General features: G+C 34.5%; 1 protein-coding gene across 1 annotated transcript in view; it reads left to right on the top strand.

The window, feature by feature from the left end:
• Positions 1–27957, top strand: part of TTN (titin) — a 295008-nt gene that overhangs the window by 168353 nt on the left and 98698 nt on the right. Inside the window, 37 exon segments of the mRNA XM_039855355.1 lie at positions 114–197; positions 309–392; positions 474–557; positions 758–841; positions 3162–3245; positions 3722–3805; positions 3941–4024; positions 4157–4240; positions 4371–4454; positions 4588–4665; positions 5073–5156; positions 5624–5713; positions 5988–6065; positions 9517–9630; positions 10833–10901; positions 13126–13206; positions 14128–14202; positions 14787–14879; positions 15328–15390; positions 15695–15784; positions 17503–17553; positions 18139–18540; positions 18713–18991; positions 19243–19518; positions 19646–19785; positions 20081–20207; positions 20300–20563; positions 20851–21117; positions 21257–21520; positions 21609–21748; positions 21908–22034; positions 22161–22427; positions 22540–22806; positions 23643–23909; positions 24001–24140; positions 24569–24695; positions 25473–25615. Of these exon segments, the coding sequence (XP_039711289.1) occupies positions 114–197; positions 309–392; positions 474–557; positions 758–841; positions 3162–3245; positions 3722–3805; positions 3941–4024; positions 4157–4240; positions 4371–4454; positions 4588–4665; positions 5073–5156; positions 5624–5713; positions 5988–6065; positions 9517–9630; positions 10833–10901; positions 13126–13206; positions 14128–14202; positions 14787–14879; positions 15328–15390; positions 15695–15784; positions 17503–17553; positions 18139–18540; positions 18713–18991; positions 19243–19518; positions 19646–19785; positions 20081–20207; positions 20300–20563; positions 20851–21117; positions 21257–21520; positions 21609–21748; positions 21908–22034; positions 22161–22427; positions 22540–22806; positions 23643–23909; positions 24001–24140; positions 24569–24695; positions 25473–25615 (5219 nt within the window).

Genomic DNA, 27957 nt, shown 5'->3' with positions numbered 1-27957 from the left:
GGTATTTGTCACTGATCTTAGATTTTAACAAGGCATGACTCTTCTGTTCTTGAAAATATTTTGTTCCATTTGTTTCATGACTCCTAAATGTAATTTTACTAATATCTTTTAAGTGCCTGAGGCTCCCAAAGAGGTTGTCCCTGAAAAGAAAGTGTCTGTGATGCCTCCTAAAAAGCCAGAAGTTCCACCTGTTACAGGTATTTGTCATGGATCTTAGGTTTAAGAAGACATAACTCATCTGCTCCTGAAAATATTTTGTTCCAGTGGTCTTGCAACTCCTGATTGTAATTTTACTAATATCTTTTAAGTGCCTGAGGCTCCCAAAGAGGTTGTTCCTGAAAAGAAAGTGTCCGTGATGCCTCCTAAAAAGCCAGAAGTCCCACCAGCCAAAGGTAGTCACCCCCATGTCACTGTTTGATACTGTTTGTTTGTCTTTACTCTGTCTTATCATCAAAATACTAATATCTTTAAAGTACCCGTGGTGCCAAAAGCAGCTGCCCCAGAAAAGAAGGTGCCTGAAGCTATTCCTCCCAAACCGGAAAGTCCTCCCCCTGAAGGTAATGTCAAATCTATACACAAGGGAGAAAAATAACTGCTATTTTAGCTAGAAAATTATATATAAATGCCACTACACAAAGGTGATATAATTCTAAAGAAAAAAAAGTCATGTTATCTAAAATATCTTGGTGTATGATTACATGATATTGTCATCAATTATCTTCAACTTTCTAAACACAAATTATCAATATCTTTTAAGTGCCCGAGGTGCCGAAGGAAGCCATCCCTGAAAAGAAAGTGCCTGTGGCTCCTCCTAAAAAGCCAGAAGTTCCACCTGCTAAAGGTATTTATCCTTCTGTGTTGTTGGTCACCCGTTTTAGAGGGCTGGGGAAAGCATGTATAGAGAAGTGTCCTCCAGTCTCACCAATTGCATTGCTCGGGTAAATGTGTTGTCGATATTCCCTCTTTATAGTTTCTAACTAAAATATACTAATATCTTCAAAGTCCCTAAAGAAGCCCCTAAAGAAGCTGTACCTGAAAAGAAAGTGTCTGTGGCTGTGCCCAAAAAACCAGAAGCCCCACCTGCTAAAGGTATTTATTCCCACTGCTCTGTTAAGAAGAAAAAATATTGTCTGTACTCTTCACAGTTATTATAGTATACACCTTGACTATTCATAAATTCTAAAAATACTAATATCTTTCAAGTGCCTGAAGCTGCTCAAGAAGTTGTCCCAGAAAAGATAATTCTCAAGGCATGGTTCGAAAAACCAGAACCCCTATCTGTCACAGGTACATTTTGAAGAAGAAATATCTCTTCCATTCTAGAGAATAATTTTAGTCCATTGCTCTTCATTAAGTGTAAAATACTAATATCTTTCAAGTGCCTGAAGTTCCTCAAGAAGTTGTCCCAGAAAAGAAGGTTCCCAAGGCACCACCTAAAAAACCAGAAGTCCCACCACCTGTCACAGGTACATGTTAGCCCTGAGTTCATTCTACAAAAGAACTATCTCTCCTATTATTGAAGACAATTTTAGTCCATTGCTCTTTACTAATTTAAGTGTAAAACTACTAATATCTTTCAAGTGCCTGAAGTTCCTCAAGAAGTTGTCCCAGAAAAGAAAGTTCCCAGGGCACCACCCAAAAAACCAGAAGCTCCAGCGGTGTCAGGTATTTTTCACCTCTGACCTTATTCTACAGAAAAAACAAACAAACAAACAAACAAACCTCTTTACCCTGAAATGTTTTTAGTTCAATGATCTCATTAACCTAAGTGTAAAACTACTAATATCTTTTAAGTGCCTGAAGTTCCTCAAGAAATTGTCCCTGAAAAGAAGGCACCAGTGGTGCCACCTAAAAGGCCAGAAGTCTCACCTGTTACAGGTATATGTCACTGATCTTAGGCTTGACAAGTCGTAATTCTTCTGTTCTTGAAAATATTCTGTTTCAGTAGTCTCATAACTTTTAAAGGTAATTTTACTAATATCTTTCAAGTGCCTGAAGTTCCTCAAGAAGTTGTCCCAGAAAAGAAAGTTCCCAGGGCACCACCCAAAAAAACAGAAGCTCCAACAGTGTCAGGTATTTTTCACCCCTGACCCTTATTGTACAGAAAAAAATACCTCTTTGCCCTGAAAATGTTTTAGTTCATCGATCTCATTAACCTAAGTGTAAAACTACTAATATCTTTTAAGTGCCTGAAGTTCCTCAAGAAATTGTCCCTGAAAAGAAGGCACCAGTGGTGTCACCTAAAAGGCCAGAAGTCTCACCTGTTACAGGTATATGTCACTGATCTTAGGCTTGACAAGTCGTAATTCTTCTGTTCTTGAAAATATTGTTTCAGTGGTCTCATAACTTTTAAAGGTAATTTTACTAATATCTTTCAAGTGCCTGAAGTTCCTCAAGAAGTTGTCCCAGAAAAGAAAGTTCCCAGGGCACCATCCAAAAAACCAGAAGCTCCAACGGTGTCAGGTATTTTTCACCCCTGACCTTATTGTACAGAAAAAAATACCTCTTTGCCCTGAAAATGTTTTTAGTTCATCGATCTCATTAACCTAAGTGTAAAACTACTAATATCTTTTAAGTGCCTGAAGTTCCTCAAGAAATTGTCCCTGAAAAGAAGGCACCAGTGGTGTCACCTAAAAGGCCAGAAGTCTCACCTGTTACAGGTATATGTCACTGATCTTAGGCTTGACAAGTTGTAATTCTTCTGTTCTTGAAAATATTGTTTCAGTGGTCTCATAACTTTTAAAGACAATTTTACTAATATCTTTTAAGTGCCTGAGACTCCCAAAGAAGTTGTCCCAGAAAAGAAAGTTCCCAGGGCACCACCCAAAAAACCAGAAGCTCCAACGGTGTCAGGTATTTTTCACCCCTGACCTTATTGTACAGAAAAAAATACCTCTTTGCCCTGAAAATGTTTTTAGTTCATCGATCTCATTAACCTAAGTGTAAAACTACTAATATCTTTTAAGTGCCTGAAGTTCCTCAAGAAATTGTCCCTGAAAAGAAAGCACCAGTGGTGCCACCTAAAAGGCCAGAAGTCTCACCTGTTACAGGTATATGTCACTGATCTTAGGCTTGATGAGACATAATTCTTCTGTTCTTGAAAATATTTTGTTTCACTGGTCTCATAACTTTTAAAGACAATTTTACTAATATCTTTTAAGTGCCTGAGACTCCCAAAGAAGTTGTCCCTGAAAAGAAAGTACCTGTGGTGCCTCTTAAAAAGCCAGAAGTCCCACCTATTACAGGTACTTGTAATGTTATCTCAGTCACCTTAGATTTAAGAAGATATGACTCTTCTGTTCTTGAAAATATTTTGCTCCAGTGGTCTCATAACTCCTAAAGGTAACTTTACTAATATCTTTTAAGCTCCTGAAGCTCCCAGAGTTGTCCCTGAAAAGAAAGTGTCTGTGGCGCCACCTAAAAAGCCAGCAGTCCAACCTGTTACAGGTATTTGTCTCTGATCTTAGGCTTAAAAATATATCTCCTCCATTCTGAAAACATTTTGTTACAGTGGTCTCATAACTCCTAAATGTAATTTTACTAATATCTTTTAAGCTCCTGAAGCTCCCAAAGAACTCATCCCTGAAAAGGAAATCACTGTGACACTTCCTAAAAAGCCTGAAGTCCCACCAGCCAAAGGTAGCCATCCCAATGTCACTGTGCTTGATACTGTCCTCTTGCCTTTGCTCTGTCTAATCATGAAAAACTAATATCTTTAAAGTACCTGAAGTGCCAAAGGCAGCTGTCCCAGAAAAGAAGGTGCCTGAAGCTATTCCTCTCAAACCAGAAAGCCCTCCCCCTGAAGGTAATAATGAAACTATCCAAACTAGTATTTTTTAAAAAAGAAACTCTCTTTTTTGTGTATTGTAAACATCTTTTTGCAAAATATTTTGTATACTTTAGTCAATTCTAGTGTTAAAATAAGTTTGTGTCTTTAAAGTGCATGAGGAGCTTGAAGAAACTGTCCCGGAAGAGCCTCCAGTCGAAGTTCCGCAAGAGCCAGAGCCTGAGGTTCTTCCAGAAGGTACTCAGCCAGCTAGGTCGCCTTAGCCGATATTCCATTCTTCTGGCCCTGAAAACTCTGGGCATTATGAGCTTATGTCTTGTTTCCCACTCAACCTCACTGATTCTGAAACATAAATTGTAATATCTTTAGTGACGGTGCCACCTAAGAAACCTGTCCCAGAAAAGAAACCACCAGCCATCATTGCCAAAAAACCTGAACCACCACCAGTGAAAGGTATTTTTCATTGCCACGAACTTCCTACAGAGAAATGTCTGTCTTTAAAATGTTATGTTCTACTGTTCTACTTAATGATTTCCGTATGTCATTGAAACTATGTGCTAAAAACTACTAATATCTTTTAAAGTACCTAAGGTGCCCAAAGAAGTTGTTCCTGAAAAGAAAGTGCCTCTAGTGGTTCCCAAGAAACCAGAAGTCCCACCTGCTAAAGGTACACGTAGCTGTCTACCATGTGATGGAGGTAGACAGAGCCTCTAATGCTTAAAAATTGTTTTGTTCTGTATGAATGTGATGAATGTTTACTAGTTATTCTTCATAATGTTGAAATACTAATATCTTTAAAGTGCCTGAAGTTCCAAAAGAGATTGTTCCAGAAAAGAAAGTAGCCGTTCCCAAAAAGCCAGAAGTCCCACCAGCTAAAGGTACATGTTACTAATGAGATTCTGTAGAAAAGTGCTCAATCTTGGTCTCAAAAGTCACTTATTATAGGAAACCCTTTTGTTTGTCAAATTTCTTATATTCACAACACAAAACCTAGTGTTCTGGATGTTTAAGGTTTAAATGCTTTAAATAACATTATTGGGTTAAAAAAAAAACTAATGTGTCTATTATAACATAGCATTGGAAGACTTTACTAATGTAGTTTTGTTGATGTTAATATGCCACATTTTCCTCCCTGTATGTAGACTCAAGAACAGTCATTGGCCTTACTGTGAATTTTGTTCTTGGATCTGTCCCTGGGTTATTCGAACTAGATGTGAAGTAGATGTAGGATAAATTTCATGTCTTTTCAACTACCCAGAAGTAAAACTAACTAATATCTTTAAAGTGCCAGAAGTGCCAAAGAAACCTGTCTTAGAAGAGAAACCAGCCATTCCTGTTCCCAAGAAAGTGGAGTCTCCTCCTCCAGAAGGTACCCGTAAGACCATAAATGGGCTTGCCACTTCTGACTATTTCTAATTTAAGACCTGTTCCTCCTTTTTTCTAATTCAGTATCTCTTGGTCATTTTCCGTCCTTTAATTACTTGTCTTTATCATTCTTAATTAACTGCAGTCTCAAGTCTTTTTTGGGTTATCAGTCAATGACATCTATGTAGGGCATTATAAGCTGTATTAAACAAAGCTCTCTACTGTACACAGAGAGTAGGGCGGGGAACTAATGACTACGAAAGGCATTAAACAACAAAAACTTTCCAAGCATTCAAATCAATAGAAACAAAAGTCAGTGCAAATATGAAAGTTTTCATCTTAACAAAAATAAAACAAGATATTAATCAAAACAAGGGAAGAAATCAAGATTACTATTTATTGTGTTCAGTGTTTTACCCATTTTAGAATATTGTTCCACACACTGAATTAAAATTAACTATATTTTTAAAGCATATGAAGAACCCGAAGAAATTGCTCCTGAAGAAGAAGCACCAGTTCCTGTTGTGGAAGAGGAGGAACCAGAAGCCCCACCACCAGCAGGTACAAAGCAGGATCCACTGTATGGAAAAATACATCATTTGATTATTGTATCTATTACGTATCTTCTTTAAGGTAAAATGTCAGTCTTTTATCTCCTTACTTGAAATTTGACTTCATTGCCAAGAACAGAAGTCATTTGCAGACATAAAACTTTGGCCCTACAGAATTTTACAATGTGCATAACAAAGAAATAGATGTAATTTTTTGTTTATTCGTTAGTATTAAACTTTTTACTGTAATCATCTGACTCTAAAAGAAATTCCTATCTTTCAAGTGCCTGAAGAACCCAAGAAGATTGTTCCAGAGAAGAAAGTTCCTATCATCAAAAAACCAGAAGCTCCGCCTCCTAAAGGTACTTACAGTAAAATAAATCGATATTTACTTCATTTTTGTGTGCTGTCTAAAATTTGACACCTTATCCGTATTACGTATTGTGTTATATTATGTGTTGAACTGTCATCTATGTTATAGTGTTGAACAGATTTGTCAAATTAATGTGCGCATATTGCATCTTGCAATTTTATATTATTAAATGCTACTAATATCTTTAAAGTACCTGAGATGGCAAAGAAAGTTGTTCCACCGAAGAAAGTCCCAACCATTAAGAAGCCAGAAACACCAGCAGCTAAAGGTATTCATGTCATCACTGAATCATAATTTTAAAAAAGTATTCTGATATCTTAAAGTGGAATTCAATGTTATCTTTATTACTGCATAACTAGGGACAAAAGTGTCCTTATTTTGTTTCCATTAATTTTATCACTGCTCCATTAATAATAGATTCTTTATTCTTAACACTTTTAAATATTCTTAAATACTTTTTAAAATAAAACTAATATCTTTAAAGTGCCTGAGGTGCCCAAGAAACTTGTTCCAGTAAAGAAAGAACCCGTGCCTGTTACCAAAAAACCAGAAGTCCTGCCAGACAAAGGTACCTACTATGAAGAAAAAATATACATTTCTCTGAACACTATCTGAGCATTTTATTTTTAGTTATTAGGAGAAAACTGAAATATAAGTTTATGCAAAATCACATTTCATAGTGAAAAAAAAAAAGGAAAATGATAAGGGCAAAGAAAGAAAATGAGACAGACAAATAGGAGGAAAAAAATGAATTTCAGTTGTGCCATGACGTGGTCACATGTGTTAGAAAAAGAACCTCCTCTCACTCAATGTTTAAAACAGCTCAATTCAGCATATTTTGTCAAATGTTTGCCATTAACAAGACACTGTTAGAAGAGATACAGTCTGAATCTGTCTTCAAGCAATTTAAGTCTGATGAGAAGAAAGTACAGCACAACTCTGATATAGACAGTAAGTGATCACACCTACAAACTGAGTATAAAGGGCTACAGAAACACAACAAAGAAAGCTTAATTTCAGGCAGGGGCATCAGGAAAAGCCATGTGAAAGAAGTATAATTTTAAATTTTGATGGATTTTTACAAGCAGCAGTTAAGGAAATGGTATCCTAGGCAAAGGGAATATTATATCGAAAGGCACAGAGATAGAAGAGTCCACAAAGTTCAAAGACTATCAAATAAGCATGTGTGATTTGAGTATGAATTGGTTGTGGGGTATCTTGAAAGATAAACCTGGATATTAAGAGGAGGGTCATAGTTCAGAGTTTTTGAATGCCAGCATAAGGCATGTACGTTATTCTTAGGCAATAGGAAGCTTCAAAGTTTTCGAAGCAAGTATATAAATTTATAGGAGATGGGCTTCAGAAAGATAACTGGCAGCAGTTCAGGCTATTAGACGGTGATGATAGTAAAGAGCCATTGCAGTAATTTAAGGTCATTAAGAGTTGGACAAGATCAATGATGGTGGAAATGGAAAAAGGAGATAGGATTTGAGGGAGATGGAGATTAAGTTGGTAACTATTATCAAAGCAATTAGGGAAATGGAGCCTAAGATTGTTGTAAGAATTGAAGCTAAATGGCCATGAAGATGGTTCATTGGGTCCCTGAACTGATATTTGAAAGAAGATAGTGAACATATTTTTCACTTTTCAAACATTGAGGTTGGGAATGTGCATCTAGAGCTTAGGAAAGAGATCAGGGTTAAAGATATAGATCTAGAAGTCAACCATATGGAAATCAGAGTTGAGAAAGCAGGAGCGATCGTTCAAAGGATGTAGAACCAGTTTTTAAAAGCATAAAAGTTAGAACAGTGGAGAACACCTACATTTAAGGGGACACAGAAGAAGAGAAGCAAATGAAGAAGGCTGAGAAGATTAATTTACCAAATTAGGACGTCCAAAAAGGTGCCATGCTCCAAAACCATTTTCCCCACGAAATCTTGTAAGATGAAGTTCTTTCCCCTATATTCTTTGCCTGCTCTTTACAGAATCTTGCACATCTTCTAAATTCTTAATAGTAAACAAAATCAATATCTTTAAAGCGCCTGAAGTACCCAAGGAAATCATCCTAGAAAAGAAAGTGTCCGTCTCTGTTCCTGAAGAGCCAGAAGCTCCACCTGTCCAAGGTACATGGTTGCTCTTTAAATCTTGGAAAATAACAATTGTCCTGATCATCTTGCTTTTATTATGAATGAGTCTTATGTATTTATCTGTTTTCTGTCTTAAATAGTGAAGTTATTGATATTTTGAGGTCATTTGAAGAATATGTTATAGAGTGTAACTAAGGTGATATGTTACAACTTGGCAGTTACAGTATTCTATTCTGAATGTAGTCTAAAATAAAATATTATGTTTTTTAAGTTGAAGAGTCTCCTGAAGAAATAATATATGAAGAAAAAGCATCCATAACCATTGGTAGAAAAGTGACTCCCCCCACTGAAGGTATATCTATTAAAATATAAATTTTCTTAAATCTCTTGAAAATTCCTATTAGAGATACAAAAGTATTTATAGGGTGACATTCCTTCTTGATATTATAGTCAAAAGCATGTATTTGGCTTCTTCATTTTTAAAATAGTTATATTTCCTTTGAAGTAGAATTTGAGTCATTAATCTGATTGTTCTTAGTGGTAATTACAAATTCCAAAAGATACAGTTTGCCATAGCAAAACTGGGAGAATTGCTTTGGATCCTCAAATGTAACCCAATATTAAATTTTAAAAATCGTCTCATTTGCCATCAACATATGCTGAAAAGTAGTTAATAGAAAATTCAAGTATAATAAAATAGAAATATTGTCTCTTTTTCTATGCAAGTGAATTTGTATGAATTGTAATTTTTTATCTTTGTAACTGTAATCTTTACACCTATGTGAAATTCTTATGGGTCTTTGTGAAGAACCTTACATTACAGTCTCACATCCTTTGTCAACATTCTTTAAAGAACGTGAAATCGAAAAGTATGTTGAGCCTGAAGAACCTGTCCCTGAACCACAGCCAGAAGAAATACCAGTACAAGGTATTCAATTAATTGGACTGAAATCTTCATCATCATATTCTTCATTTATATACCTGTTTTATGTTGTTCTACATGTAGAGTAGGTCTCTGCATCTGTATGTAAGAGATTCTGTTTTCAATGTACATCTGATTCTTATGTATCCCTGTAATTTGTGCTATTTATTTCATGTCAGTGTGGCTTACATGGATGCTCCGTTTGTTTTTATTAGTGCCTTTGCTGTATTTCTCATCATCTGTGTACCATGTTGGTATTTTTATGTTTTATGTTGGACACTTTTATGTTTTATGTTTTATGTCGGACAATGTCTATCGAAACAGCAAACTTTTTACTTCATATATATTTTTAAATTTCTACTGAATATACTGTATATTCACATACTAAATAATATATACATATACTAATGCTCCTGAAATACTCTTTCAAGAACCTGAACCTGAAAAGAAGGTTATTGAGAAACCAAAATTCAAACCAAAGCCCCCAGCTCCTTCTCCTGCTCCACCTAAGGAAGACGTGAAGGAAAAAATGTTCCAACTTAAAGGTATAAAATGCCACTTCCAACGTTTTATTAACTGGCTGTCTGGTCGTCTGAAAATGGTGTTTGCAAGAAATGTATTGGGCTGTGGGAATTGTATAGAGACCTATGCTGCTTGGAGTGCCTTGCCAGGCCATGCCTGCTGCCCCAAATATCAGATAGTGCATCATTGTTAGCTTCAGCCTAGATCTACCCAACTAACTTTCTTATGCAGAGTGAGGAGAAAGAGTTTTCTGATTTTAAAGCCTGATTGCTTTGGGATCTTATGCATGTGGAATGTAAAAGTTCGCAAGATATTTTTAATATTGCAGTAACAAATTTATACAAAAGCCAAAACTTTGTTCTTAAGGAATTTCATGGCTGATATGTGTACATAAACCAACAAAGGAAAGCATATGAATGACCTGTCACTGCTCTCCCACTTTTTTTTTCTTGTACAACTTAATAAAAGCCCAATTGTGTTCTGTGGTTATCCTCAATATAGCCAGAGTGATTATGGATACATTTGATATCTGGCATCTCTTCCCATTGTGACACTTCCCTTCATTCCTTTTGCACTTAGATTTTTCTTTGAAGCGATGTAACATTACTTACTTTTCAATAGCATCTTTAAAAGCTAAAACAAACTGTCAAAAGCATATTTTTTCTTTTTGTTTCAATAAAATGCTGTCTTATTTGTGGTATCCTGAGATTTCCCAATCTGAAATTATCTAGATATAATCCTAGATGAGCACTGTGCGCCAGAATCCACCAGAGTAAGGCTACTTCTAGGGCTTCTTGATCCTCTACGGCACTCCGGGCTGCTAGGGGGAACTTCAGAATTTTAAGTCAGACATGGAAAAAAATGTGCACTTCTTAAAAGGCTACCAATGTGTTGATTGATGCTTCATGAGAACACACACTAAAATACATTTCCCTTAATATAAAATTTATACTCAAAGAAAATTTTCTTTTTCCTGCAAATAAACAAAAATGATCTTTCTTCTCAGCCAGACTTTAATTTACTATTCAACTTTGGAGTAAAACCGCAGTCTGTTTTCATGGTTTGAACACTTCTTATATGTTCTTTGGTGGCTGTTCTTGGCTGTCATTAATGCTTTTGAGCTATAAGCAAAGCTTGGTTTTCATTCTTGGAGCAGGTATGAAATAATTTGCTTTAGTCTAGTCTAAATATACAAATAATAAAAGCAAGATCATATTCTTTAAAGCTGTTCCGAAGAAGAAAGTTCCAGAAAAACCTGCGGTTCCAGAAAAAGTGGAGCTTACACCTCTGAAAGGTATTTCAGTCTGGAAAATGCATTCATATGCAGTATCCCTTCATCTGACTCCTTGCTCAGCCCTGCCTTCTAGACTGTTCTCTTTTTTTAAATAATCACAGTAGACTCATTCATTTCTTGTATTTTTGTAGCTTCATGGCCCTGGCTAATGAGTGTTGCTTGCTTTGTCTTTCATCAATTTCATACAGTGTATGGATAGATATTGATCTTTGTCTCATCTACATGTCTTCTTGCATTTTCCTATCAAATTTTGGTGGTCAGCTGAAATTAATATCAGGATACAACTTAGGTTAAAATGCTAAAAGCTAGTAACCAAAGCTTTGGAATTTCACCTTTTGGAATAACAGTATTTTAGCCAGTGTTATAAGCACTAAAAACAAGTCATGTCCTCTTTCTATCTATGAAGATAATTCATGGGGATTTTCTAGTGGCTTTACTGTTACTCTCTTTTCAGCAACTCCAAGACATTTTTTCAGGTGGACAGATCTTACATTTTAGAGAAATTTGATTATCACTGTGGGTCATCTTTCAAACTTTATTTCTTTTTGAATAATATTTTTTCCTATCTAAACTTAGACCCTAAAGAAAAAGAAATGAATCATAAAAGTCTAGAAAATATTTATTTAAAATAAAATTGGTAATATTTTTAGTAAGTATAGTGGGTAGCAGAGTTTTCTGTTTAAGTAATCAACACATCCACACCCAGAAATTGAATCTGCTCTTTATTCACTCTAGAATTTTGGAAAATCACCCACTTGAATATGCATTTCCTGACTTATAAAATGGAGATTACAAAATAATATTACTGTGGATATTAACTAGTAAAGAATTTTTGCAAAGCCACTTATAAACATTAAAATGACATGAAATAATGTATATTGGCTTTTAAGATAATAGTTATAATTGCGTTCTGCACCTGAGTCTCAAATGTCAATAAGATCTTAAAAATAATATGGAGAAACGAATGCACAGATATATTTTCACTATGTCCATTATATAAATAGAAGATATTATGCCATTCCAACTTACGTTAATTAGAAGCATGGTCATCTCTCCAGTTTTGATCAATGAAAATAATTATTATACATTGAGAGTATTGGTAATTCTAAAATATTATTGAAGGCCAACATGATTTATAATGTATTAAAAAATTAATGTTTGTGAAATTCTACTTAAAATACTTAACAGAAAAAAATTTTTATATGAAATATTTATATATTTGCCTATTGTATTTTAAATTTTGAAGTAAGAAGCAAGGTTATCTTTATCACATTAAATAAAACTATCTAATGAATTGCAAATGTCTTGTTTAAAGTACCAAATGGGAAATTTTATAGAAATATTTAAGGAATTATGATAGCATATGAGTGAATGAATGTAACATTACATGATACAAATAATGTTTTAAATCAGATTTTAATTGATATCAATAGAGAGATAAAGAGGTTCAATGATCACTTTTTCTTTTTTTCCATTTGAATCTATGAGGGCTATAGTAGTAATAGGAGGCTGCTCTACATAATAACAGTATACACTATGCCTGATATTCACTAAAGATGTAAAAGGGATTCATTTAGAATTCTTTGAGTCCATTTTACTCTAAATTCAAGAGAATTCTCTTATTCATTAAAAATAAGCTCCAACATCAGCTTTCGAATTCTATAGGTTCATAACTTTAAGTTAGTATTATTTCAAAAGCAGACATTAAGGATACTTCTCTTCTGTTAAGAAAATGAGATATGGCGCTTTCCCAACATCAAGATCATAAACCAGATCTCTTTACTTTCTTCTCTCATCAGTGGAGAAGATTTAATAATGATGGTAACACCTACCAATATCATTTTAATGTAATTAACGGTCGGGGAGATACCAATGTAGATTTGGGCAATCTACAATTATAAATGGAAGCAAAGACACTGTCAAGAACTCTGTATTTGATGAAAGATTTATAAAGTTATTATAGAACAACATCTTCTATACACTCATTTAAGATGAATATATTTGCCTGCACTTAATGCAATCGAATTTCATCACAAGGTTATATGAACTTTTGCAGTAGAGATAACTTGAAGTGTAATATTTGCTTTTAAGTTCTGTGATATTTGTATATGACAAAATTATTGCTTATGCATTGTAGTTAACTAGTTGTGAAAGAGACACTTTTATTGTTGAAATTTAGTTTTTGTATTAATTCATTTAAAATTTGAAATCATATTTTTTTAAGTGCCTGGAGGTGAAAAGAAAGTTCGCAAATTACTTCCTGAACCTAAACCTCAGCCAAAGGAAGAAGTTGTTCTCAAAAGTGGTATAGTATTTTTCAACCATTATGTCAGCTTTAAACACACAAAAAATAGACTTGAAAGCTTACAAAATGTTTCTGTCCCCTGCTTTTCTTTTAATTAGATTCCCTACTTATCAAAATTCATTTGTAGTGGCTTTGAAAAATAAGGTTATCATTTTCCTATATTTTTTAAAAGAAGACAGAAATTTTGTAAGTGTTCACAGAATGCGAATTAAGAGACAGAACCAAATTGATACTATTCTAAACTAAAAACAATGGCCATACGTGTCATTTTCATGATCGAATTATGTAGTAGAATACACTAAACCTATTAAATACTCTAAATTACACCAAGCTATTTAAGCCTAAATTCACTATTCAGTTTTAAAGTATGACACAGGATCACCACAACTAACAAATAACATTTTTAAAAAACTGAGCATTTTTCTAGTATGTTACCTAGATAAGATCTTACCTTTCTACTAATAAGATGTTAAAGAATTAGAAGCGAGATACTCAAATGAAGAATCAAGTTCTAGCTTTGTCTTCACATAGAATTACTGATCTCCAGGCTACATTTCTTTAGATATCTCCACTTCAGTAAACTTTATACTTTTTTAAATACTCTTTGTTAAATTACAACATGAATTATGCTTAGAATTTGTTGCTATTCAAATTATTCATTTTGTATTTGGGTCATTACTGCCATAGACTTGTCTTTGAATAGACTATATAGATATAAAGTGACTCTATGTTCTATTCTAAATCAACATAACAACTTTTGATTTAAAAAAAAAAAACATTTTTAGTATAAATGCTAATTTTCCAGTGCAGGTTGCATGTTTTTCATTTTCCTTGCTTTGTACATTATTTGTGTTTGTCAAGCATATTCAACATCTTCATTTGTTTGTCTTGGTTTACATATAAACCTTTTTGTCTTTTAAGTTCTAAGAAAGAGACCTGAAGAAGAAGAACCTAAAGTAGAACCTAAAAAAATAGAAAAAATTAAAAAACCTACAGGTAGGAATCTCAGTAACAATTTGTGAAACTATTTTTTAATAAAATGGACATTTAACAAAAGGTTTATCTTGTAAACATAATTGGAGTCAAACATAAACATAGCTTCATATTTCATCTGTGTTTTTCATTGTCTGCTTTCTGTTGAAATATTTTTGTAGTAATTCTCAAATTCATTCATGTATTTCTCTGCACTTCATTATTATTATTACTTTGCTACTTAAGTTCTTCCAGTAGAAATGATTGTCAGCAAATGTTTCATAAAATTTTGGGGCTTTTAAGTTGGTTGATTTTTGTCATTAGCCTGTTAGCGAAGGATGTATTTATTGGGAACATTTATGAAAGTGATTTAGAAAGGGAGAGCTATTGGAGTTAGGGAAGAAGTGGATGGAATAAGGAAAAGAAAAATAAATTAAGGCAGAGTCAAGAAGCGAAATAGAAATTAATTGATAGAATATAGGATTTTTTTAAAGACCATCAATTGATCTTTTGAAAAATAAATTTTTGATTTAATTATATCATATCAGTTGATTTCTAAATATTCAAGTCTTAAAATAACACTTGAAAATAATCTTATTATCTTAAAGTGCCAGAACCACCTCCAAAAGCTGTTGAAGAGGTTGAAGCACCTCCAGCTATGGTTACAAAAAGGGAAAAGAAAGTTCCTGAACCAGCAAAAGGTACAAATTTAACTGGCACTTTCTTAGTTGTCTCAAAAAATGCAAATATGCATCATTTAAAATGTCATTACACTGGCCTTAAGATTTATATGCATGACTTTAATCTGGTCAGCTTAATATTCTTTACCATTTCACTCTCATGTACAATTGGCTAATGATCGCCACTTTGTTAAACAAATGACTAAGTTTTAAACACTAGGGAAAAAAGCATATTTATGGGCAGTAAGATGAATAACAACATTAGAACCAATAAAATTGCCTTACTATATTTCCTAGATATTTTGCTTAAAATGCAAATAAATGTAAATCAAATTCTTGACTTGGTGACTATATGTGTGTACATTCTAATAACTTCCAAGACATGTTAAATCTGACCAATTTGAGTTTGACTTTGTGAAAAACTTCAAAAATGCTGCGATGACCTGCTTATTTCTGTGAATTATTTTAGTGCCTGAAATAAAGCCAGCAATACCTCTCCCTGCACCTGAGCCAAAAGCAAAGCCTGAACCAGGTAAGCTGGCTTATCCTCAATGTCAACAGCATATGCCTTTCATGTTTTACACAAATTTTGGGTAGTTCTTAAGAAAAAGTCAGTATGCAGCAAATGACTTCTACTGTACCAATATATTATAGCATATTAAATATATTAGAATATGTAGAACATATTATATGGAGATTATATTATCGTTAGAATATATTATTATCTGAAAAATTAGTTATTTGAAGATTTTAAAGTTACATGGCAAATACACCACCAAAATAGGTTTTAGGAAGTGACCAATACCTACATTAATGCAATGGACATCTCTCTACAGAAGTGAAAACAATCAAACCACCTCCCATGGAGCCTGCTCCAACTCCCATCACTGCGCCAGTAACAGTACCAGTAGTTGGAAAGAAAGCAGGTATTTATTCTGTAGTCTTCCTGTTGCTTGTTTGTTTTGATGGCTCAATAAAAATATTCATGCTTGAATAATATTCAAGCCCTCATTATCTTGAAACTAAGCATCATTTCAAATGTGGAGAGTTTATAAATTCTTGATTACATTTTCTTTATCTGCTATTCTTTACCAGTGTAATCTCTCACTCAACGGGTGCATGTTGTGTTTTGTTTAGATGGAACATTCCTATAACACACCATTTCTTTATATGCTTTTGATGTTAAGTAAGGAATATGTTCAAAGCTGATGGAAACTAAGGAGACAGACACTCTCTAAGAACATGCATACAAGATTCCCATGGAGTTTCAGATTTTCCATGTGCCCTGTAGGAATCATTTCTCAAATTTTTAAAAAGACTGCACATTGGGATAATGAAAATGTTCTGGAAATGTAAAACGTTGATTGTTGCATAACATTGTGAATGTACTTAATACAACCAAATTGTACACTTAAAAATGGTTAAGATCGTAAATTTTATGTTAGGTATATTTTACCACAATAAAAAGGAAGACTGCATAGTTCAACCTTTAAATCTGTATAAGAATTTAGATCAATAATCATTGTCTTAAATGTACTGAGTGGTATAACTATCTCAAGTACAAACTTAAGATGCTATTAGTAGTTCACCACTTAAGTGATAATCTCAAAACCAAAATGATTTGATGTATATTGATCATTGATAAATACACACCCTAACAAATTTGATCCTTGGCTATTTACTTAATCTCTTTAAATTTTAATTCCTATTCTATAAAATCAGAATAATAATTATATCTGCCCTATAGGGTTATTGTGAGGATTAAATGTATGCAAAACACTTAGCACAGTGCCTGGTACATAGTAAGCCGTATAGAAGTATTTGGGTTTTTATTGTGTTTAATGACATGAGTCAATATATTATGTTCTTTGGTTATAGTGTAATTTTAATATTTATGTTATTATAGTTTATCACTGATATTTATGATTTGGCATTATTCTTTTAGACTTTTATAATTTCAATGTGATATTTTTTATTAGTTCAGAAAAAGATGATAACTGCCATTGAGCTAATTAAGTATGTGTAAAAATTAAGCTTTTCTTGCATCTCCAGGGGTTGAAGCTGCAAAACTGTTTCTACAGTTTATACTGCTCCTGCATTTATAGTTGAATTAAATTCTAAATGTAGGAACTGCCTTGCTTCTGCCTTAGTTCATTGTCTAATTAAGAGAAAATTTCAAAGGAATTATACATATGTACATGTAGGCCCTATTTTTTTTTTTTTTTAGTGTTGTTGCCTACACTGATTTCTTTTTGACAAAAGCTTATTTCCTTGGTTCACAGAACCAATGCACACATAAACATATCAAATACTTTGCATATTTAGGCAAGAGTAAAACTCTTCCTCACAAGGCAAGAGCATGCCTTCCAGAAATGGAAGAATAAAAGCACTTATTGAAAATAATTTTTTAATCCTAAGAACGTTGGCAATTTAGCTTCATCACATCATTCTCTGAATATGCCTTCTTGGAAATATCAAAAATATCTACTACAAATATCTTTTCTCCAAAGAAGCCATATAAATAAAGCCAGTTCTTTTTTATGTGTTATACTTATAATAAAGAGCATGACTCACCTCGCATGGCTTTTGAAGCATGAAATAAATGTAAAAGTTGCTTAAATGCTGAGTTTTCTCTTTATTTCAGAAGCTAAAACACCTAAAGAGGAGGCTGCCAAACCTAAAGGTCCCATCAAAGGTAAGATTCATTTTCTGTGCCTGAATCATTGTATCACTATACCTTAGTAAATGTATAGAAATACATTTAGGGAATGTATAGAATGTAAAGGGAAACTTTATATTCAAAGGTAACTTTACATTCGAGGGGAGAAAATTCAAAATTTATAACACTTTGCTATTCCTAATTGATTCTGCTAAAACTAGTATATCTTCTGATATTTCAAGTAGTACACTTCTAACGTTATTCAAGTATATATAACCAATTATATTTTAACATAATGAACTCTATAAGTTCTTAGCTTCATTCTTCATATACATGATATTTATACATGACAGATAAAATAATTAGTCATTTAATCAGGACATTTTATACTTGGGTTTAAAAACTTGAGAAAATGAAGAGCATTTATTATTCATGCCATCTCATATTCCTGTCTGGAAGAAGGCAGTATAAATTCAATTGACCTTTCAATTGCCTAGTCTTAATTTTCTGTTCTTGTCTTTTAGTTGTTCTATCACTGGTTTTATCCAGCAGACAGCCAAGTATGCACTTTCTAACCCTTATGGAAATGCCAAATCAAATTTTGATTTTATTTTGAATTAGGTGTAGCCAAAAAGACACCTTCACCAATAGAAGCTGAAAGGAAAAAGTTAAGACCAGGAAGTGGTGGGGAGAAACCTCCTGATGAAGCTCCATTCACCTACCAGCTAAAGGCTGTGCCACTAAAGTTTGTGAAAGAAATCAAAGACATCGTCTTGACTGAAGCAGAGTCGGTTGGCTCTTCTGCAATCTTTGAATGTTTAGTCTCCCCTTCCACTGCAATTACTAGCTGGATGAAAGATGGTAGCAACATCCGTGAGAGCCCAAAGCACAGATTCATTGCAGATGGTAAAGACAGAAAGCTGCACATCATTGATGTTCAACTTTCTGATGCTGGCGAATACACCTGTGTTTTACGTTTGGGAAATAAAGAAAAAACTTCCACAGCTAAACTGATTGTAGAAGGTAATTTTCAGTCTCCTGAATATGGTCCGTACTCAACGTTAACACAATAAACCTGAGTAGTAACTTTTATTGTAATTTGAAAAAAACCTCATATTTCCAAGTTTTATGTCATTGAAAATATTGTATGTACTGAAAAGTCTTAGCAGATTTTTAACGCTGAAATTCTCCACAGAACTTCCTGTGCGTTTTGTAAAAACACTTGAAGAGGAGGTCACGGTAGTCAAAGGACAGCCATTGTACTTAAGCTGCGAGTTAAACAAAGAACGCGATGTGGTCTGGAGGAAGGATGGGAAGATTGTGGTGGAAAAACCTGGCAAAATTGTGCCCGGGGTCATTGGCTTGATGCGGGCCCTGACCATCAACGATGCAGATGACTATGATGCTGGCACATACACAGTTACTGTGGAAAACGCCAACAACCTGGAATGTTCATCCTGTGTAAAAGTAGTAGGTTAGTACTTTGTGGTGAAATTTCGTTCTGCCTAATATTATGCTAAGGAAGTGGAAGAGAGAATTTTATTTCCCAGTATCAGAATGTCAGCAGTCTTGTACCTTATCTAAGAGGGTGAATATTAATAACTCATAGCAAATTAATCATGTCCAGTTTTGAAAATTTTTTTTCTATTTCTGAAATTGACCGAGGAAGTTGTGTGTATTACTTATTAGGTTCATAATTATTTTTCTGACCTCATTTTCATACAGAAGTCATAAGAGACTGGCTGGTGAAACCCATACGAGATCAACATGTGAAACCCAAGGGGACGGCTGTTTTCACCTGTCATATAGCAAGGGATACTCCAAACATTAAGTGGTTCAAAGGATATGATGAAATCCCCTGGGAACCAAATGACAAGACTGAGATAGTGAAAGAGGGAAACCATGTATACCTCAAAATTAAGAATGCTGTGCCAGAAGACATTGATGAATATGCCGTGGAAATTGAAGGAAAAAGATACCCTGCAAAGCTGACACTTGGAGGTATAAAAAATCTTACCTTTTATTCTAAAAAATAGATTTTGTGTGTGCATATGGGGAAAAAACCATGAAAGCAAAGCATCGTTAAACTATTTAAAGCATTATCATATTTCATTCTTGACCAATACAGATCGTGAGGTTGAATTGCTTAAACCAATAGAGGACGTTACCATTTATGAAAAAGAAAGTGCAAGCTTTGATGCAGAAATCTCAGAAGAAGACATTCCTGGACAATGGAAACTGAAGGGAGAACTTCTAAGGCCCTCACCCGTGAGTAATTCTCATTTTAAGTTGTCAGTCATATAAAATAACTACCTTTTGTATTCAGGTTTGACATTCAGATTTGGTTCCATAATGACAGAGCTACTTAAGTCTCAAAGGGGAAGAAATTTGATGTACTGTTTGTGGATCGCTTGGTCATTTAGAAAAAAATTTATGACAAAACGTTTTTACTTACTTTTTATCAGTAGTAATTTTTTAAACTTTATAGAAATCTATATCTGAAACATTTCTCCTCTAAGGAATTTCTCTCATTTAAATGCTTAATAAAACTATTGTTTTTCAGACTTGTGAAATCAAAGCAGAAGGTGGAAAACGCTTCTTAACTTTGCACAAAGTCAAACTGGACCAAGCTGGTGAAGTCCTTTACCAGGCACTTAATGCAGTTACAACTGCCATTCTGACAGTAAAAGGTATGGGCTTTTAGAACTCAAAGAGTGGGCTCAACTTCATTTCATGTCTCTCTGCATTCTGAAAAATCTCATTCTTACTTTTTGATTTTCAGAAATCGAACTTGACTTTGCTGTGCCACTGAAGGATGTCACTGTTCCAGAAAGGCGACAAGCTCGATTTGAATGTGTTCTCACTCGAGAGGCAAATGTTATATGGTCTAAAGGACCTGATATAATCAAGTCATCTGACAAGTTTGACATCATTGCTGATGGAAAGAAACATATTCTTGTAATCAATGATTCTCATTTTGATGACGAAGGTGTCTATACTGCTGAGGTGGATGGCAAGAAGACCTCAGCACGACTATTTGTTACAGGTTAGAGCTGATGAGATCTGACTATAACATCTCATATTTAGGTGCACAATTATATGACTTTAAAGATAAAACATGTGTTCTAATAGCTGCAAGTGACAACTGGCACCATGACTTTACTTTTACATTGCCACCAAAACAACCCCATTTTTCTTAATGGAGAGTAACTCCATTTGAAAAGATGAATAAATAAATGCCATGTGAAATTCTTTTTACCCGGGCAAATTAGAGTGGAATATTTCTGAAGATAAACTGTTTTTCTGAGCATATTATCCATGCTTGCATTGTAGGTATAAGATTGAAATTCATATCACCTCTTGAAGATCAAACAGTGAAAGAAGGTGAAACAGCAACTTTTGTTTGTGAACTTTCCCATGAAAAAATGCATGTAGTCTGGTTCAAAAATGATGCCAAACTCCACACAAGCAGAACTGTGCTCATCTCATCTGAGGGCAAGACTCACAAATTGGAAATGAGAGAAGTGACACTGGATGATATATCCCAGATAAGAGCTCAAGTTAAGGACCTGAGCTCCACAGCCCACCTAAAAGTCTTAGGTAAATGTGACTGCTATAACTAGATAGCCAGTTTTTAGATAGTGGGAGTGGGTAGTAGCTAAATATTTTGCAACCTGTAACTCTTTAATAGACTTTCATTTTCTCATTAGTCTGATTATCTGCCGAATATCTTTTACAGAGGCTGATCCCTACTTCACTGTGAAATTACGTGACAAAACTGGAGTTGAAAAGGATGAGATTATTCTGAAGTGTGAAGTGAGCAAAGATGTACCAGTGAAATGGTTCAAAGACGGCGAAGAGATTGTACCTTCACTCAAGCACTCTATCAAGTCAGATGGCCTGCACCGCATCTTAAAAATCAAAAAGGCAGAACTTAAAGATAAAGGCGAATATGTATGTGACTGTGGCACAGACAAGACAAAAGCGAATCTTAATGTTGAGGGTGAGTTGCTCAAAACTTTTAAATTTACCCTATCTGAACCTGCAGTTTATTTGTTCAGTCATTCTAACAAAGCTTGGTATAATTTCAGCTCGACTAATAAAAGTGGAAAAACCTCTATATGGAGTAGAATTGTTCGTTGGTGAAACAGCTCGCTTTGAAATTGAACTTTCTGAGCCAGATGTTCATGGCGAATGGAAGTTAAAAGGAGAGCCTTTAACTGCATCCCCTGTAAGTCAAGATTACCTGATCATACATGTGGAGGCTTGTTTGATTGTTCAGGGTGAAAAAGATACGCTCTGCTATGAAATCTTTTGAAGATTTGTAGGAATAACCGGTTATGAAAATGATGTTTTTCTTTCTCTTTCTTCTAACCCTCACTCCAAACAGGACTGTGAAATCATTGAGGATGGGAAGAAGCATATTCTGGTCCTTTATAACTGCCAGCTAGATATGACAGGAGAGGTGTCCTTCCAGGCTGCCAATGCTAAATCTGCAGCCAATCTGAAAGTGAAAGGTATGTTCTGCCTGTCAGCCACCCTTTTGTATTTTCTTTGCAAGATTTCCTACAAGACCCTGAATTGATCAGGGATCGTGAATGGAAGCTTATTCTGGCTTCATCCACACCATCCTTTCCTTTCAGAATTGCCACTTATCTTCATCACACCTCTCAGTGATGTTAAAGTTTTTGAGAAAGATGAGGCTAAGTTTGAGTGTGAAGTATCCAGGGAGCCCAAAACCTTCCGTTGGCTGAAAGGAACCCAGGAAATCACAGGTGATGACAGATTTGAGCTTATAAAGGATGGTACTAAGCATTCAATGGTGATCAAATCAGTTGCTTTTGAAGATGAAGCCAAATACATGTTTGAAGCTGAAGATAAGCACACAAGTGGCAAACTGATCATTGAAGGTGAATATTTTAATCAGATAAACCATCTTTAAATTTTTTTTTTTTACTTTTTTTTTTTATATTTCCTCCTTAAAGCACTGAAATTAATGAGCTTGCCTTTTTTTCTTGATAGGAATCCGGCTTAAATTCCTTACTCCACTTAAGGATGTAACAGCCAAAGAGAGGGAAAGTGCTGTGTTTACTGTGGAGCTGTCCCACGACAACATCCCAGTGAAATGGTTCAAGAATGACCAGCGCCTGCATACCAGCAAGGTGGTCTCAATGCACAATGAGGGGAAAATTCATTCAATTACATTCAAAGACCTCACTCTTGATGATACCTCTCAAATTAAAGTAGAAGCTATGGAAATAAGTTCGGAAGCTAAACTCACTGTGCTTGGTAGGTGCTTTTTTTCAATTTAATTTATTGCACTAGATTCAACAGAAATCTGTGGAGTACCTAGTATTTAAAATAGTCTTCCAAGTATTCTATTGCATAAAAGCAGCCCCTATCCTTAAGAAATTATCACATGTTATCAGGCTTATTTTTAAAAGATTTTTCCTAAACATATGAGGATTTCAAGTAATGAACACTCAGGTTTACAAAAGAGCCAGATAAAATCATACTTAAAACCCTTAATTATTGAGCCCTGTCATGTTTAAAATAAGAATATGAAAACTTTCTATCTTCTCACTTTATCAAAATTATTTCATAAAAATGTTTTTTTAAGTTTTTAATATGAGAGGAAACACAGAACATACATTAATAAACCTCATTGTTTTCCTTAACTCCTTAACATCAAGAAGATTACATATGAAGTTTAACATATATAGAAACTATTACAGGCAAACCATTTGTTGATATTAAGAAAAACTAATCATGTAAATCTAAAAGCATAAAGGTAAATAAAACATAATAGATTTGCTAAGAAATTAGAAATTTAGCCAAATAACGAAGGAGCACATAATTATATTTGAAGGTAAATTTTATAGTATCTTTCAAACTGCTGTTAATAATACTTGAAAATATAATACAGATGGATTAGATCTTGATAAATCCCATGCATTTCTTCCCTTTCTAACATTTAGAGAACTTTCAAACATAATAAATGAGTGAGCTTTTGGTACAGTTTTAACACATGCCCAGAACTCTGTGAGCTGCCTCTTGAACTCTTCAAGAGTTTGTCATTTCCCTAAGTGGTTAATAAATTTTTTTCACTTATATTTTACTTGCAGAGGGAGATCCATACTTTACAGGAAAGCTTCAAGATTATACTGCCGTAGAAAAAGATGAAGTGATTCTACAGTGTGAAATTAGCAAAGCGGATGCCCCAGTGAAGTGGTTTAAGGATGGAAAGGAAATAAAGCCATCTAAAAATGCTATTATTAAGGCAGATGGCAAGAAGCGCATGCTAATCCTAAAGAAAGCCTTGAAATCAGATATCGGACAGTACACCTGTGACTGTGGGACAGATAAGACCTCAGGAAAGCTTGACATTGAGGGTGAGAAAATTTCCATGAGTTACACTTTTGAAGCTATTGGGATTATTTCTGGCAGGGGCTAATGATACATACTGACCCATCACTTTTCTAGATCGGGAAATTAAAATGGTGCGACCCCTGTACAGTGTGGAGGTGATGGAGACTGAGACAGCCCGTTTTGAAACCGAAATCTCTGAAGATGATATCCATGCCAACTGGAAGCTCAAGGGAGAGGCACTACTCCAAACACCTGTAAGGCTATTTCTGAACTTGTCAACACCTAGAGGAGCTATGTGAAATAGAAAAGGACGGGCAAAAAGCCAGAGTGCATACAGGGCATTTAAAACATGAGATCATATTCTCTGTCAGACCTTCAGCCACAGAGAGATGTTAAGGTCTCTGAATGGGCTCAGACAGCAACACCTGCATTATTTTTGTTCCAGCATAGTGGGTATAAGGTTGTAGGTATTTGGTGATGCTGCCAGTTGATTCAGAATTATATAACTAAAATAAACATTGCTTTCATGGTGGTACATGTAAGCTTTACTTCACACAAAAAAAGTTCAGAGTTATACAAAGTCTCACCAGTTATTAATAGCATTCCTTTAAGATATCACACCCTCATAAAAAATCCCAGCGAAAATTATTTCCTACGAAACTTTCTCTCTCTTTTGGTGCAGGATTGTGAGATCAAGGAAGAAGGCAAAGTGCACGTGCTTATTTTGCACAACTGCCGCCTGGATCAGACCGGTGGGGTGGATTTCCAAGCTGCCAATGTTAAATCTAGTGCCCACCTCCGAGTAAAACGTAAGTATTGCATGTTTCTGCTGAATTTCCAGTGTACACTTTTGCAGAAAATGAATGTGAGTGAAATTAATTGGAATTATTAATTAAGAAAAATATTAGGAAAGTACAGAAACTGGCTTTCTTGTATTTACTTCTTTGACATCATCATACATATATGTCATTGACCTTTCCATTTGAACAAAAGAAATTTAAACAAGTCCAGTTTTCCTATTTTGTAATCCTGTCATTCAGAATAGATATACACACTATAAGAATCTAGCTAAGAAATTTAACCCTAATAGACCACATTCTTCAAGTGGCTGTTCAGCTGTAGCACTATAAAGAAAAACTTTGCTGTGTGGGCATTTCAGTCTCAAGAAGGGAGGCTGAGAGCATTTGGCTAACATATTTTGGAAGGTGCAAAGTGTTTGATGGCTAAGGACAGGCTATGTGACTGAGAGGCCCTTGTCCTCTCCCAATCAGAGTCTTAGTTATTTTGGAAGTCACATACCTTATGTAGCAAGAGGAACTTGACGCCTGGCAGAGAGACAAATGCAGCACAAATTTCTCACTGACCTTGTAGATCAGAACGAAAGGGCCCCTACAAATACCCACTCTCTGGCCACCAGCTCTCCCCTTCTCGACACCAGTGGCCATGTTCACATGAGAACAGTGGCCAGTTCTGTGGCTCCTTTCTTCTTGAAGAAAGCAACCATAAGGATTAATAACTGAGTCTGTGTGTATTCTTTTGGAATTACAAAATGAGTAATCCAGAGCTGTTTCCTTCCTCTCGCAAAGCACGAGTAATTGGTCTTCTGAGGCCTCTGAAGGATGTCACAGTGACTGCAGGGGAAACAGCCACATTCGACTGTGAACTCTCTTATGAGGATATTCCAGTGGAATGGTATCTCAAAGGGAAGAAACTGGAACCCAGCGATAAGGTAAAAAGCAGGCGTGTGGTGGTTTTGTCTTGCTCTTTTTCTCTCAAATTCTTGTCTTTACTTGTATGTTCCCTATTCTTTGTTCTTTCTTATGTCCCTTCCACTCCCTTCCCCTTTCTCTTTCCTACTCTAGTCTGATTTCTGCTGAAACCGTAAAGCAGATTCTTCACATTTTTGTTGGGTTTAACCTGATGATGTTTTTATTGAAATGGAAATAAAAAATCAAATTACAATCAGTCGTTAGTTTTTTGAAGAAAAGACAAACACTCATTAGCTATCAGTGATAGTTGGATTTAACTGGAAGACAGGCAGAATCAGAAAGACTTGGATGCATTATAACAACGAAGCACGAAAAAGTTTTGTGACTAATTCTCCGCGTGCTATCCAGTGTTCTGCATAGAAGAGGATTAAGAGGAGAGGATTGAAATTCCATTTCAAGCAGTTGATCGAGTAGCTGAGATAACTTCTAGGCAGATTTGCTCTTTAAGCATTTTTCCAAAGCTATTTTTAACCCTGAAGGACTTTGAGCTGTGCAAATTCTGGAATGCGAGTGGACTATTTAGAGTGCAGCTGATGATACTGACAAGAAAGAGGCGTGCTGTGGTTATCTATATATATGAACACATATACTTGAAAAAAGTTTTAGGAAATAACAAGCTCCTAGTGTTAGCTTTTCTATGCCCAAGATTTACCCATAAGTAAAAACCAAGGTAATTTTTTGGTAAGCCTAAAATATAATTTATCTAAATGGAGTTATGTATTTCGCCCCCAAAACACTGTGTGTGTTTAAATTATCTTGATAATTCATCATTAATTTTGAATTTCTGAAATACAATATATAGAAAGTGTCCAACATGGGTTGAAAATAAAGCACAGGGCAGTTCATTGTTCTCTGGCATTTTTTTCCCCAGTGTTTTAGAAATAATATCGAATGCGCCATCAACAAACACTTCGATACAAATCAAACTTTTAAGACTTACAGGAATATAATTAACAAGGGAATTATATTCAGTTTAACAAAGAGCCACAAAGTTGATTGAAGTATTAGAAGGCAAATGCCTTTGAACAACTGTTCTAAAACAAACAAACAAAAGCTAGTACTCTACCAAAGTGATTAAAGAGTAAATACAGTAACAGCCATCTGGGAGATAAAGTCTGCCTATTATACAGACAAGAATCCCCAATTGATCTCCTTTTTTACCAAGAATAGAAAAAGCAGCCATATGTTCACATTGTGGCATGAAAGTTAACTTACATATGTGAAAACATCCCTTACAGTGAGATCTAAATATTGAACTGGGTAATGAAAGAATCTCAAGTTTGCTTTCTTGAAATGGTTTAATTGCTTTGATGTCTAAAGGCAGAGATTCGGTTGACTTTTTAAGATGCTTTCTTGATCCGTAAACTTGTAATTCGAAAATGGGAACATTGCTTAAGGACAAATGATATTATTCTTTTGCTACTAAATATCTTTTGGTAAAATGAGAGCTTTTTAGTAAAGGATCAGTCTCATTAGTTTTAATCTAAAAATTGTTTTAATTTAAAATGTAGACTCATAAAAATCTTATTCACATTTCTTTTACTCAAAAAAGATATGTATATTTCTTATTGTCAGTAAACTATTTCTCAAGTTAAAAGGGATCACCTTACTATAATTCTAAATAGGGCTTCTTTTTGTCTTTCTTGGCACAAGAATTTTAATCCTTTACTTTAGCCACCCAAAATACTTCTGCCTTTTATCACTTTCCTCTTCTAGTACTTAAATGTCCCTTTTTAAAACAAATTTAAACATAAGCCAAGAAGTTATAAAGTCATTTTATTACATTTTTCAAGTTTTGTTTGAATTAAATCCATCAGAACAAACCTACTAGTATCAATTTAATTCAAGCCTTTCATCTTCACTCTATAAAATGTTTAGCCTCCTATACTATACCAACCAAACAAAAACAAGTTGTTGGAATAAGAAATCAAAAGAGAAAATTTTAGAAATGGGTTGTTTGTTTGTTTGTTTTTCCTTTGGCCATCAATCCAAGAAAGAATTGCTAAGTCCTAAAGGGCCTTTGACAATTTTGTTTTGAAACTTTAATAGCTTGGTCACAGTCATAATGTCTATTATAGCAATATGCTTCCCTTATAAGTTAACAATATTTTAAAAGGATAATAGCTAACATTATTCTTCTATAATCCACCACAAAATCTTCAGCATTCATTTTATTGGTTTATTTTTACAAGATACTTGTTTTTGTTTTGTTTTGTTTTTTCTTTTTTTAACATAAAGTACATTGTGTTCGGGCAATTTATTGAGAACCACTGTGTTCTGAGCCAAGTTCTTGGTAACAGAA

This window comes from Pteropus medius, unplaced genomic scaffold (genome assembly GCF_902729225.1).
Source record: "Pteropus medius unplaced genomic scaffold, Ma_sr-lr_union100, whole genome shotgun sequence".
Lineage (NCBI taxonomy): Eukaryota > Metazoa > Chordata > Mammalia > Chiroptera > Pteropodidae > Pteropus > Pteropus medius.
This window is presented reverse-complemented; position numbering and strand designations above follow the sequence as displayed.